Source organism: Lagopus leucura, unplaced genomic scaffold, assembly GCF_019238085.1.
Source record: "Lagopus leucura isolate 7727_CA_CO unplaced genomic scaffold, USGS_WTPT01 Super-Scaffold_806, whole genome shotgun sequence".
Taxonomy (NCBI): Eukaryota; Metazoa; Chordata; class Aves; order Galliformes; family Phasianidae; genus Lagopus; species Lagopus leucura.
Genome location: NW_024962260.1, coordinates 8,765,199 through 8,778,389, shown reverse-complemented (window position 1 = coordinate 8,778,389; position 13,191 = coordinate 8,765,199). Strand labels below are relative to the sequence as shown.

Sequence of the window (13,191 nt, the reverse complement as noted above, 5' to 3'; positions counted from 1 at the left end):
GCTTTCCTCTAACAAACCTATGAATGCAAAGGCACTTGAGAACGGTTGTTGCATTGCCCTCATCAATGAGCCATTTCTCTTTTGTAAAGCTAGACTTCAGAGCTGCTTCTGGTCACCACTCTTTCTAATAACAATTCACTAGTGCACTATCCCACTTTCTCTGTCGAACTAACTGCAGGATATTTTATAAACACCTGCTTAGTTTAATTATCAGTCCGGAGCTGCTCCTCCACAGAGTAAGATTCCCATCAGATACACAGTAATTCAATATCTTTTCCAAGGACCTTATGAATCATCTGGACAAATGCCAGTTGCAGCAGTAACGTTTTGCCATCAACGGCAAATTAAAATGGAAATACAACTTGTCCTTTCCTGTTACACATTAGCTGGTTGCAGCTGCAGAACTCAATACGAGTTTCATTCCTCCGACAGCTTGAACAAGTGCACTGCACAGAGCTTCATCTCCTGCTTTGCCCCACAGATCAGCGCTTGCATCTTGGATTAAATGTGTCAGTCTTTACCCCTTCCTTTGGACAAACACCCTGTGTTCCACCTGTGCAAGCACAAACTCAATGTTGTTTTGTAGCTCAGGTACATCAGGCACTTAGCATCAAAAGGTTTTCTGGTGTCCTTATGAGCAGATATAATGTTTTGTCATACTAAAAGTTATATGCATAATTTCAATACAGAAACAATATCTCAGGTGCTTATTTCAGGAGAATTCTCACAAGAGCAGCTGACAGAGCAGTAGTGAAAAACAGAAGGACACTACCTGACTGAACAGACAGAAATAGAGGCCAAGCAAGAGCTGTTTTCAGTGACCTGCTTCCCAGCTCAGCACAGTAACACAAAGCTTGTAGTAATAACCCCTAAAAGCTTTAGACTGAAATCTTTAAGTTACAGTAAAATCTATCAAAATATTATTTGCCTCAAACATTTGGACTGGTACAAAAATCTGCTATAAAAGTAAAGTCTGCTTTTAATAGCTTATTCATACTAGTAGGAAATTAAACATTCCAATAAAATAGAAACAAAATTCTTCATAGAGACAAACTAATTTTTCTGCTCCCCCACCAAGGTTACACCTTAAGACATCGGATCTGTAGCTTACCAACCTTGAATTATCCCACTGTCAGTAAGCATTTTTAACATCATCCATGGAATCCTATTAATTGTAATAATCCATTCACAGATACATTCACAAAAATCAAGGGAAGATCTACTATAATTCAGGCTGCAATTAGTTAACCACAGTGGCTGCTTTTGAACTAACTCTACAAGCTGACTTTCTTCAATCAGTACTGTAACTGGCACATCTGCAGACAGGAAATCCTCAACACCACCAAGTTTCCCAGTCTATTATCTGAGACACCTGGTGTGGGTGTGCTGATGCAGAGAAAAACAATGAATCATACTGACTGCACATCGATTAAACAGTTTTAACTGCTAATGTTCTTAATCCTTAAGTGTGGAGTGCCAACTGGAACACTTAAACAAACAACAACAAAAGAAAAAAAGGGAAAAAAAGCCCAAACTACAAAGGCACCAAAAGAACCACAAAAACCCCAACCTGTTCATTTTTCAGTTTCTATACATGGATCACAACTCAAATCTCTGACAGGAATTACAACGAATATGGCTCTTTTGTATTAAAAATAGCAAGTGCAGTCGTGTTACAACTAGAGTTGTAATAGCATAGGATGCAACTTTATTATAATTAGTATTAAACCAAGATGTTTATGGTGTTATTTCAACTTAACAGCTCATTTTTAATCTTTGACAAAAGAAAATAAATTGACTTGAAATATCACAGGTGTGACTCTGCATGAGAGCGTGGTTTTACCAGAAAGCTGAGAAAAAAAATCAGTGACCGCATTTAGATACAGGCTTTTGGGGGGGGGAAGAAAGAAAAACAAAGAAGTAGAAAGGAAAAGCAGGCTTCGTTTCACTTTAGAAATACCATTCCCCAGTTTTCTGGATTGCTGCTGTTCCAGACAGCATTTTTGCTCTCAGAAAGCAGGAGTGTCTTTGGTACTGGTGAGTATAACCCGCTATCAGATGTTCCTTCTGTAGTTTCCACAAGCACTTTACACTTCCAGGAAAAGGGTAATCAAAGTAATCCAAAGAAGATGAGACACAGCGTGCTCTCTCTTTAGAGCATTAGGAAGATACAAAGCAGACACAACCAGGGGGAAGGGACAACAGGACAGTAGGTTGAGTCCACTGGGCAGAACACAAAGCTATAAATTGATCTATTCTGTGACTTCACTAATTAAATTTAATCTGTTTAACAGGTGAACAAGTAATGCTTCTCATGCTTCTATAGAGCAGTCGTGTTAGAGAAGAATAACATAAAATTGTAATAGTTTAAAAGGAGTTCTTAAAGCTGATGTAAAACAGATCATTCTTCTGCATCAAAACAGATTTTTTGGGCAGCAAGTTTAAGCTTACTCATCACATCCACCAGATACCTGCTTTCTAAACACCACTGCTGCCTTCAGCTGTTCATTATGTATCTAGTATCTCAGATATTTAGAGGGCCATGTAAGACGAAACAAGAGGTATCCTATTCCAATGGGCTTGCAAGTCCATCAGAACTAGCACAGGAACTGAGAAGGATCATGTGAAGGATCTGAAACACTGCAAAAATCTCCCAAGAGCCAAGGCTCCCTGCAACGAGTTTGGATTTCATTTAAGAGAGAATTATTTCTACTTCCCTGGATGGAATGATGGCTGCAGTTACAAACTTAACAGGAACAGTTTAGAAATCCCTAGCAGAAACCTAACCTCGAAGGTAGGACCAATACAAACTTGCAGTGAGTATCTCCACAAATAAGACCAAGTGTGTACTTACAGAACATCAGTGACAGAGGTTGCTGGCATTCATGCTCTCACCTTCTGGGAAAGTTTCGACGACTAAACAGCATCACACTCATTGCCTCTCATACATAAGTAATTACTGTGCATTGCTTCATTCACTGTAACTTCCATGGGGCTTTAGGAAGTGAACAAGTCACACGTGGAAGAAATGAATTTGAAAATGATTGACCTTTAGGATACTAAATCTTAAAAATAGGTTTGGCCCCATAGAACATGAAGGAGTTTCCTTTTCAAAAAGGAAAGCATTACAAATAAACATAAAGATGATCAGGTTTACCTACTGCCCACATCACTGTGTCAAAGGAATCCGTTTCTTCTGTGCCCAAGTCAGTATTTTTCCAGGTGACTTGTAACTTGCTGCTTCCCAATTTTTCAACTTTAGTTGGGACACATTTCTTTAAAAATTTTGTGCCATAAGATTCCATGTGCTCAGTTACTAAAGATGCCATTTGCTGTCAAGCAAGGAGAAAAAGCATTTATTCTTAGACACGACCTTCAGCTGCCTTTATGAAATCCAATAAACACACCACATATTTCAAACATTCTTTGTCACTTAGCTACTGTGCACTGTTGACCCATGACAATTTGCTGAGCTACAATGACCTGCAACCTCTATTCCAAGAGGTACCTGCATCTGAGTATTCAGATTATTTTTAAAAAGTGAGTAAAAACTTGTGTATAATAATTTGATTTTTATACAAAAATAGCATCTAGTGCAAATTCATTACCACAATTGCTGTTTTCTGGCAGCTGAATTCAACACTTTAATAAAGCTAATTAAGAAAAATACTTCCCTTCGCCATGACACCTGTCATTTCTCTGCAATAATTATAAACCCCTAAAATTTTCTGAGAAGTTCTACTACAAAAAGGAAATAATGCATTTGTCCCAAGAGCTTGTTTGAAATAATGCCACACCACAAGCAGTGAGTAAAGCACAACACTGACAAGTTTATCCAAGATGTCACTGCTTTGACAGCAGTAATTCAGGTTGCACTTTGTCAAAGGATATCTTTACTACTCAAAGGACAGCATCACAAAACCGCTCACACAAGATCTACATGCAGGGTCTTGACTTACAGAACTTTATTTTTGATGTTAGTTAACCAACAGGAAAGCAACAACAGGGTTATTATATCACTTTAGAAACGTGACAGCTCACTAATCAGTTTCCATCAGACTCAGTGTGGCTACAGATTGAATGTAATTATTTTATATCTGTTCCAACTTACCTCTGAAGTTTCTATTGTGCCTTGCTGCCTGCAGAAGATCAAGTTCTCAGAGAAAGCCCTACTGTATTTTATAAAGTGCCACACACATAATTCTAATGCTATTCCCTGCTCACTCAGATCTGATGTCATTCCTCATGCAGATTTCTTCCATTATGAGTGCAGTTCCCCAGGCACATTCTTATACAGGGTTTTGCAAATTCTGCTACACATTCCACGAGTTTTAAGGAAAAGACTTTAAAGTACGGGTGGCTGGTGTGCCAGCAGAAGCTATCATTACCTGCAGTGGTACTTATCACTGCTTCTTCTAACAATATCCTTTCTCAAAACTGAGCTGTTACACATTTAAAACAATTAAAAAAAAAAAAATCAGTGCAGGTGTGAGTGAAAACCAGAATTCTCTTACTGTTTTAAGAACAGTACACAAACTTCAAAAATCAAGGTAATGCTAGCATCAAATCTTGCAGAGACAGAAGATCTACAATTACCTTTACAATATTCTCCCAGCAGGGGCTACAAAACCACACTCAATCAGTGCCTTTACTAAGTCCAATCATTGTCCTTAACCCGAAGCCACCATACTTCCCACTACTGCTTCTTTAAGCAAATAAATCTGTTTTTAACATAACTCCCTCCCCCCCCCCTTCTTTTTCCCCCTCCACTGTATTTCTATTCTTTTTAAGCAGGAAGGGAATTATGGCCAAAACTGTTTTCTGTTTGTCAGTGCAGCTGTGACCACTCATACTTTTCCCCCCAATCTTGAAACAGTTTTTTCTCTTTAAACTTCTCTTTTGCTTATACCTTTCTCCATCTTAGGGCTGATGGTTCCACTGAGATCACTCTCTCACTCCATATAATGCACACACTTTTTTTTTTTTACCTTGTTGCAGTTGTCACTGTTATGAAAGTCATGAAGTCGTGATTTCCAGTTCCTATTTCATTAAGAATTTTCAGCTTGGAGATTTACTTACATTCACCATAATGATCTCCACATTGAACTACTTCATGCTAAGTCCAGTAATTTACTTTAAAAATCATTATCTGCAACTCTTAGCAACTCTGGGTTGTTTTAAAGAAATCATCTAATACTTCTAGCAGTGGCACAGTACATATCCCTCCCTGCTTCCCAATCTATTCAATCCTGTTTTCAGTTAAGCAGGAAAAAAAAGATTAAATTTTCTGAATAAAAGATCAAGTGATACGATAGGAAAACATGAGCTGATATTCATTTAATTACTCTTCAGAAATTATGTACTGGGAATGTTTGGAAAAGCCAATGTCGTCCTTTCTTTAGGAGACAAAAATAATGAAGCATACCTTATGTTTGATAAGCAAGGAGATGCAAGATATTCTGCACTGACCTGATCAAACCCACGAAGTGGGATACTTCTCATCATGACTGCAGTGTCCAACCCAATACCAGTTAGAAAACCAGCACATTCAAGCGAAACATCTGGTGAAGTATCAGTTAAAGAAGCATAAACAATGGTTTCATATAAATGCAACAGAGCAAAAGGTAGCATACAAGTGGTGTTTCTACCTACAGATACCACGTTCTCCTCACACATCCTTAGCTTCCTTTTGTTGAACAGTATAAAAATCCAAAGCCTTAGAATATTACTTTCCTCAGAGACAAGACTGTTTTCCAGATCCTGAGAATTCATCTTCAGCTGACCCACGATGCTACTGCATGGAAAATTATTCCCATTATATTGGGCATGAGCACAGAAGTTTGGGAAATTAAGCTTTCATTGAAAGGCAGCTATGCTGCTTATAACCATAAGCTATCACAGATTTTCAAAGGATACAACTGGCTCCAACAACCAACCTGTTATATAAAAAAGAAAGAATGAAGCTGTGGAATTAACTTGTGCATATTTGCATAAACAACAATTATTTTGGAAGTGTGTGCGGTTACAAGATCACAGATCTGAGCAGTGGATCTGATATTGTTAAGTGGGAAGAAAGCCTGTCTACTCCAACTAAGACAATACTAAAACAAGTGAGGTTAATTTCTTAACAGAATTTTTAAAATAACAGGCATATAAGACACATGGAAGTGTTTTTATATTGTAAAGAGATACTTGAACATATATTCTGAAAGTCAAAGTGAAAAAAGCTATGGAAAAAAAAATCAGAACAGCCAGCAAGGTTAAGAGGTATCATGAATACTTCAGCTGTGCTCTGTGGTTCACCTCAGATGGAAGCATCTGGACTGCAAACTGACACTATTTTCCCCCAAACACACAGTGTCTGTTGCTACCGATGCCTCATTTTTCAGGGTCTCTTAGCACCATTGCTTCTGAGACAGTACACAACATATTAGTGCACAGACATGCACCTCATCAAATTGAAGCATATTTTGAAATCTCGAGGTATATCCTGATTACTAACCAATTTCTAAAACTTCTTGAAAACTTAAGTCAATCAGAAGTTAAGCACATACTGAATTTATCATCTTTTTATCAAGCAGGTTATGGTTCCCAAAAGGAGAATAGGAGATTTTACTAACTGCTAAATTTCTATTTGATTTGAAGGCATCCACTTCTTCATCATCTTATTTATCCAAATGACAAATATTTGTCTTTCCTGTCTTTAAAAGCTCATGTACATAGCTGTAGATAATTTAGTTCAAACTATAGATTTAATTGGACTACTATGAATCAAATATATCCTGTTTAGATCTTGAATAACACTGCAGATCCTATGGCTCCCTGTATTTCACACTCTTTCAATCACAAATATCACTGAAGTTGCTCATCAGCATTTTGAAGTTAGAACACCAGTTTCTATGCCTGTACTCAGACGCCTGCACGCTGTAACAGTCCTCTCTCTTCCATATCCTCAGTTCCCTCTGTCTGCTGTCTGCTGGGTATCCAACACACAAAGAGTTCAGTCGCTGTTCTGGTGGTAGAAGTGGGTCAAACTGGTCAGTCACTGACAGCCAGCTGCTGGGCAAGCTGTACTCACACGTCTTTGTTACTCACATGATATGCAGGTTTGTTAGCATCTCACTGCTTAGAGATGCATTCCAAATAATACTTATACTTACAACAAAGCTTCTTCTTGCATTTTTCAATAAGGAAAAAAGCATCATTAAGGATCAAAATACCTAATTACTGCTACAAGGACTACACAGAATGTTAAGACTCTTTCTGACTGGGATCTTCATCTACAGAAGCACATGCTTCATAAAGAACTTTCGACCACTTGGGGGAGAACAACACACCATGAACCAGAATCCACAGCAATGACTGGCACAGTTCTGCTGGACTTGTTTGTTTTTACAGAGCAGGTCTCTCCCTGCCATAACACAAAGTTTAAAAACAGCTGAGAGTTTTCGGGTATGAAAGAAGTAGGTTGGCAATTGCATTTTAAAAAGCTAGAGATGATAGAAATCTACTTAAATTCAGAAATGTACTTAATCTTGAACCACAAACTCATCACAGATTTTAAATACGTTATTTAATTTTAGGAGCAAAAGCAACAAAGTACAAGCATTTGAAACAAAACCTTATCATATTCTCTTACCAAAAGATCAAAATCTACCGGTTTAGGTTTTACATTTGGCAAATAATCTAACACACAGGCAGATATTTTTTTCCAGCATTATACTATCTGATTAATCTATGAATGGATGAACATCCCCTCTTTCAGCCTGCAGACTTCAGGGAACTGCTGCAAAAAGCCACACACTGCACATAAAGAAATATCTGAGGAGATGCACAGGGAATAGAGTCAGAATATCTGCAGCTTCTGCATGCGTTTGTTCTTTCTCATCAAATGAAAAACAGCTGCCAGCCAGCATCCACGCATTATTCACCATCTCTTCCACAAACTCGATGATTCCTGGGCACCTAACTGAAAAGTTTTAAAAGCAGAACCTAACCTCTGCCACACCTGCTCAATCTCTCACTCATGCTGAACATATTTCAAGGCACCTTTTCTAACTCACTCTGCCAAGGCCTTCATCTCAGTAGCAAGAATTCCTTGTTTGTGTATCTAAGGGACTTTTAATTTGGCCAACAGTTTGTGTTCAGAAAAAAAATAAAAAAGAAAGAATAACTGCAGGACTGACAGTTCTACAACTTCCAGCCATATTCATTCACAGCTTGGCTATGTACATTTGGAAGAGGAAAAAAGAAAGAATAAGTAAAACACAGCTCAGACTGAAAAACAAAAAGTGTTAAACTGAACCTTGGGAGTATTTATAAAAGAAACAAATCCGTCAGAAACAAACCTTTAACAACTCCCTCCTTCATTTGCTAGGACAGAGCCTGATAAAGTACAGAAATGCTACTGTAGTCCCCGAGGGCTTATTTTGACTAAATCTTAGGAATGCAACATATAAACACTAGGCTCCCATATTACACTGTTACAACACGTATTTGAAGCAACTGGACAAAAGCCACATTTTCACAGAAACATCTTGCAAGGATAAGCCTTATGTTTAAGTGTTCTTTTTTTCCCCTTTCTTCACTTTTTGTAATTTCCTCATATAAATCATGCTCTCAAAATTCAAGAAATGACTGATATAATGCAAAGAGCTGCAAATTTAATTGTTTTTAAACTGTACCAATGAGCCCTTATCTGTTTGATGCTCACCTTAGCATACACTGTATCTTTGCATTAGAAAGTCATGATCATGAACGCCAACTCTCTGTCTTTTGAAAGCACTAGCATTGTATTTGTTACAAGCCTCTTTCTGATATATAATTTCCCTGTTCAGAACCACGTGAAGACGTTGAACCGGGGACACAGGCACAACCAAAAGACAAACAGAAATAGTGCCAGCTGACTTACATGCTAGCAAGTGTATATTTCTTACCACAGCTATTTGAATCAAGAAAATGCTTTGGAGTGTTGTGTGGATTCAGAAACTTACTGTGTTACGTGCTGTAAAACATGCTGTGACAATTTACATAGAAAAGAACAGGTTTTATTATTTCAATTTATCGACAGCTTTCAAGCCATAAAAAGGGGCAAAAGTAACAAAAGAAAATGCAGCTAGATGATAGGATTATCAGACATGCCATCGCTTAAAAGAACGTAACATTATCTTGGGGTTTCCAATTGAGAAGCAGCTTCTCGTAAACCCGTAGCAAAGAATCTGGACGGTGCAGCCTTTGCTTAAGTTCATGCTGCCCTCTTGTGGCTTCCAAGAGGAAGTTTGCCACAGCAAATAAGACGCCTTCACCAACGATGAAAATTCAATCTTAATTTCATTTTAAACGGGAATAGCATGGAAAAAAAAAATCTGTGCTAGTTACTTATGAGAGCTGATAGTGAGATGTTGCTGCGTAGTAAAACAAATTCTCAGAAGGAAAACATGACATAAAAGGCAATTTTGGACATTTTTCACCTTGCTGTAAAATGTATAAATGCTGCAACATATTAAAGACATTTTAAAGTATCTCACGTTTTTCCAGGAGACTCTTTTAACCAGAATAGATCATCACTTGTGATTCCATACTCCAGTGCGCCCGTAATCTACAAACACACAGGGAAGATCTTGAATTTGCAAGACTGGCAAGATCACATGATCTTGAAGATCTTATCCAGCCTAGATGACTCCATGATGCTAAGAACATTAACATAGTAAATCAATGAAAATTGTTTTCTATAAAAGTGCTTCTCTGAAAATCCTGTAGCTCATGCAAAAAATAGTGTTTCACACTCAGATAAGAAATGTCTCATGTGTTACAATGTTTACGTTATCCTCTGAACATCTGTTATTATCTGAGACCACAACAGTAAAGTCATTGAAGTTGTGAAATGGCAAGTGTAACTTACGTGAGTGGGATATTTGGGTCTTCCTCCAGTAGCAATGACAATGTTTTCAGCAGTAAGAGTAGTCTACAAGCAAAAACACAACAATCAAGCACCTGAAATGAGCAATATGAGAGCAAGCTGGCACTACCGCCTACTATTTATCTGACATAATAATCAGCAAAATGTTAAAAAAGGCCAGGGGTAAAGCAAAATAATACAGGCAGAAGGCTTCTCCTATACATACTCTGCTACTAATGTCCACCATGCAATTGTTATTATGCTGGATAAGATTCTGATGACTACTTGGAAAGAACAGTTGTGTACAAATGGCAGCTTACGACAAAACATGGAGAGATCACACCAAGTGACTCATCTCTAAGGTCTACTGTTAAGATATCTCAACGGGGGCATAGTTTTAGACAACACCCCTGAAAGACATTTACCCCCTGAAAACATCTGCTCTCTCAGGCTGACATTAACCAGCAACACTGTACAAAAACAAAGCAAAACAAAAAGCATTAAAAAAGCACATTCAGTCTTTTGTCAAATAAGCAGAGATAGCCACTATTTTGTTACCTAACCCATCTGTTTGAAGCCAAATTCAGTGCATTCAGTATAATTGCTTCCTACACACAGTTCTCTATTAGAAAGCTCAGTGTCTCTGCAGTTCTCCTGACACATCTCAGACTGGTTTAATACTCAGAGCAGAAAGTAGATTTTGGACACACCAAAACCTTGTAGTGAACTATACTGCAGAAACCAGTAGAGCAGCTCACCTTTTTACCTCCTTTTGCTAAACCACAGACTGTATGGGAATCCAAAAAACTTCCTTTCACGTTGAAATATTTCACCTTTCTGTTCGGGAGAAAACAACAACATAAACGCACATTCAGTGAAGGAGAACTCAGATGAAAACTCCTATTTTTTCCCTACTTGAAGTCCTAAAAAAAGCCATCAGGAATAGAAAAGAAAGGAAGCATCTCATATCACCAAATTGTTTGCAGCTCTGCCACACAATTGCCACTTAATTCTTCTATCACTTCACTCCTCTATTCAGCACCTAATGCTCTGGCAGGCTTTGGTATCAGCTTAGTGATCTCTTCCAATAATACACATTCCACTGTCCATAACGTTACTATTTAGAACATTACTAATAGAATGCTCTTCTGAGAGCACACAGAAGTCACTCAGCAGGAGTCACAGACTGGTCCCTGCTACATTAGTATCACTCTACAAAAGGAACCACATGCTGAAGAACTTGGGTATGTCAGATAAATTATTTCTGCACTAAAAGCAAAAAATTCAGCTGCTTTAGTATAGTGTTACCTGCAGGCCTGTACGTATGGCACAGAAGTCTTGGGGCACAAGTCAAATTATTTTGCTAAAACCTGACTGCTTAATATTAATGCAAAACCTCTCCAGATCACCAAGAATACTGCTATGCTGTTAGAAAGCCTTCAGCCATGGTCACTTTCAACCACTACAGAAAAGAAAAAGAAGGGAAAAGAATATCTCACCTACACTGGCAAGGACATCTATAGTCCAGAGCAGAAGGGACATAAAGTCACAGTGCTAGCTCTAATGAGAAATTCCAAAGGCAAGTAATTGATTCTACAAGAAGAGCTCCCTGATTGTGGGAGGAAATATGAACTTCAAAGTCATATTTACTTGTCTTGTAGCTGCACTCTGTGTCCCCAGTTCAGGGATTTCACATAATTCTGAACAGCTTGAGCCATCACAGACCTATCACAAGGCAAGAAATGGAACATGAAAACATTGTATTACAAATTCAGACAATACAGCTCAAACATCCAGGTGACTGCTAGAAATTATTAAAGTTCTACAATACTTTCTGTTATGAAAGCAAATTAAAGTGCAGACCAACACAAGAGCTGCCCCCATAAGCCAGTAATTACAGTTCTGTTTTAAACAAGGGGTAGTCTAACAAGCTTCAGTGACAATCATTTTGCACACCAACAGTATGCTTCCTTACACATTCACAGGACAAAGGAGTGCAAAGGAGGGCAATATTCTTTACCAGCTGTGATGAACTGGGTGGGCCACACTCCAGCCATAGTGCTGGGCATCTTTAAGAGCTCCCCCTAAAAGGGCTGCCTGATGCATAAGCTTTTTAGGAATGCAGCCAACGTTTACACAAGTTCCACCAAGTCCCCACTTGGTTCCTGAAAGCAAACAAACAAACAAAAAAACCCACATCAGTTGAGTTTAACAACAACTGGGTTATTTGGAGAATTATTTATTCATGCAATTACTTCTACAGTTCTGAAACAACACAGAGCTTCTATCTTTTGCCACAAGCAAAGCATGCAGCTTGGCTTTGGCCACTTTGCTGCCTGGATCAACCTGCTGACCCAGGCCATAGCTTCACTCACATATCCAGATATCATTCTAGTATTCCTCTTTCATACCTCGTGGAGAAGGTTCGACGTAATCCAAAACAGCCACATTCTTGCCAAACTGAGCAGCTTTAAACAAAAAGCAGGAAAACACATTTAGATGAAGGAGAAGCACTGAAACCTAAATATATTTAGTAGCAGAAGCACAGATTAAGAGTACAGGAGATGACAATTGGTGGTTTTTAATAATTTTAGACATCACACCAAGAGCCCAGGCTGCTGATGTTGTCAGTATATTCTCCAGAAGGCATTTAATAACCCAGACTAGGGCCCATAAACACAATAATTTGATGCTAAATTAGATGTTTAAGAATCTTGTGGGTTACTGAACACATGGGGTAATGCACTACAAAAGGCAGAAGACTCTCCACAGAAGTTAGACAGGTCCTGGAAACAGCATGAATGAAATGTTTTAGCTGATACATAAGGAAAGTATAATAAAGAAAAACATGCCATCTTCAAAAATATGCCATCTGCAGAAGCACTCAGAAACAGTGAAATAAAGATTAGACTTTCTGGAGACAACAGAAGAAATATTTTTTAAAAAGAATAACAGGAAAGCCAAACAAGATCATCACACCTGAGGGCATGAATTAATTTTCAGATCAGTTTGACAGAGGTAAGTTGACGATTAATCATGCACAGTATACTATGTATCTTAGAAATGTTCAATATTTTCTGTATCACTTCTAGATTCCACATACAACACCTAAGCTAACATAAAGCTTTCATTATCTGGTTATACCAACCTTCTTTTGCACAAGCAAGGCCTCCAGACCCACCACCAATGACCAGCAGGTCATACTCCTTCTTTCCTGTGAAGAGGTTGGGGGGACAATAGGGGGAGAAGAAAGAAAAAGAAACAGGCAAGAAAGACAGGAGAGGTGTGTTAAA

General features: G+C 38.3%; 1 protein-coding gene across 3 annotated transcripts in view; it reads right to left on the bottom strand.

The window, feature by feature from the left end:
- The window catches only part of TXNRD2 (thioredoxin reductase 2), a 31,952-nt gene that overhangs the window by 17,793 nt on the left and 968 nt on the right, over positions 1–13,191 (bottom strand). For 2 of the 3 annotated variants that reach the window (XM_042865434.1, XM_042865436.1), the window contains exons 2-11: positions 13,047–13,112; positions 12,310–12,366; positions 11,919–12,063; positions 11,549–11,623; positions 10,657–10,735; positions 9,902–9,964; positions 9,528–9,598; positions 5,917–5,936; positions 5,470–5,561; positions 3,158–3,332 (exon numbers count right to left, since the gene is read on the bottom strand). In XM_042865434.1, the coding sequence (XP_042721368.1) occupies positions 3,158–3,332; positions 5,470–5,561; positions 5,917–5,936; positions 9,528–9,598; positions 9,902–9,964; positions 10,657–10,735; positions 11,549–11,623; positions 11,919–12,063; positions 12,310–12,366; positions 13,047–13,112 (843 nt within the window). The remainder of the gene's footprint in view (positions 1–3,157; positions 3,333–5,469; positions 5,562–5,916; positions 5,937–9,527; positions 9,599–9,901; positions 9,965–10,656; positions 10,736–11,548; positions 11,624–11,918; positions 12,064–12,309; positions 12,367–13,046; positions 13,113–13,191) is intronic. The other variant, XM_042865435.1, reaches the window with a different exon arrangement.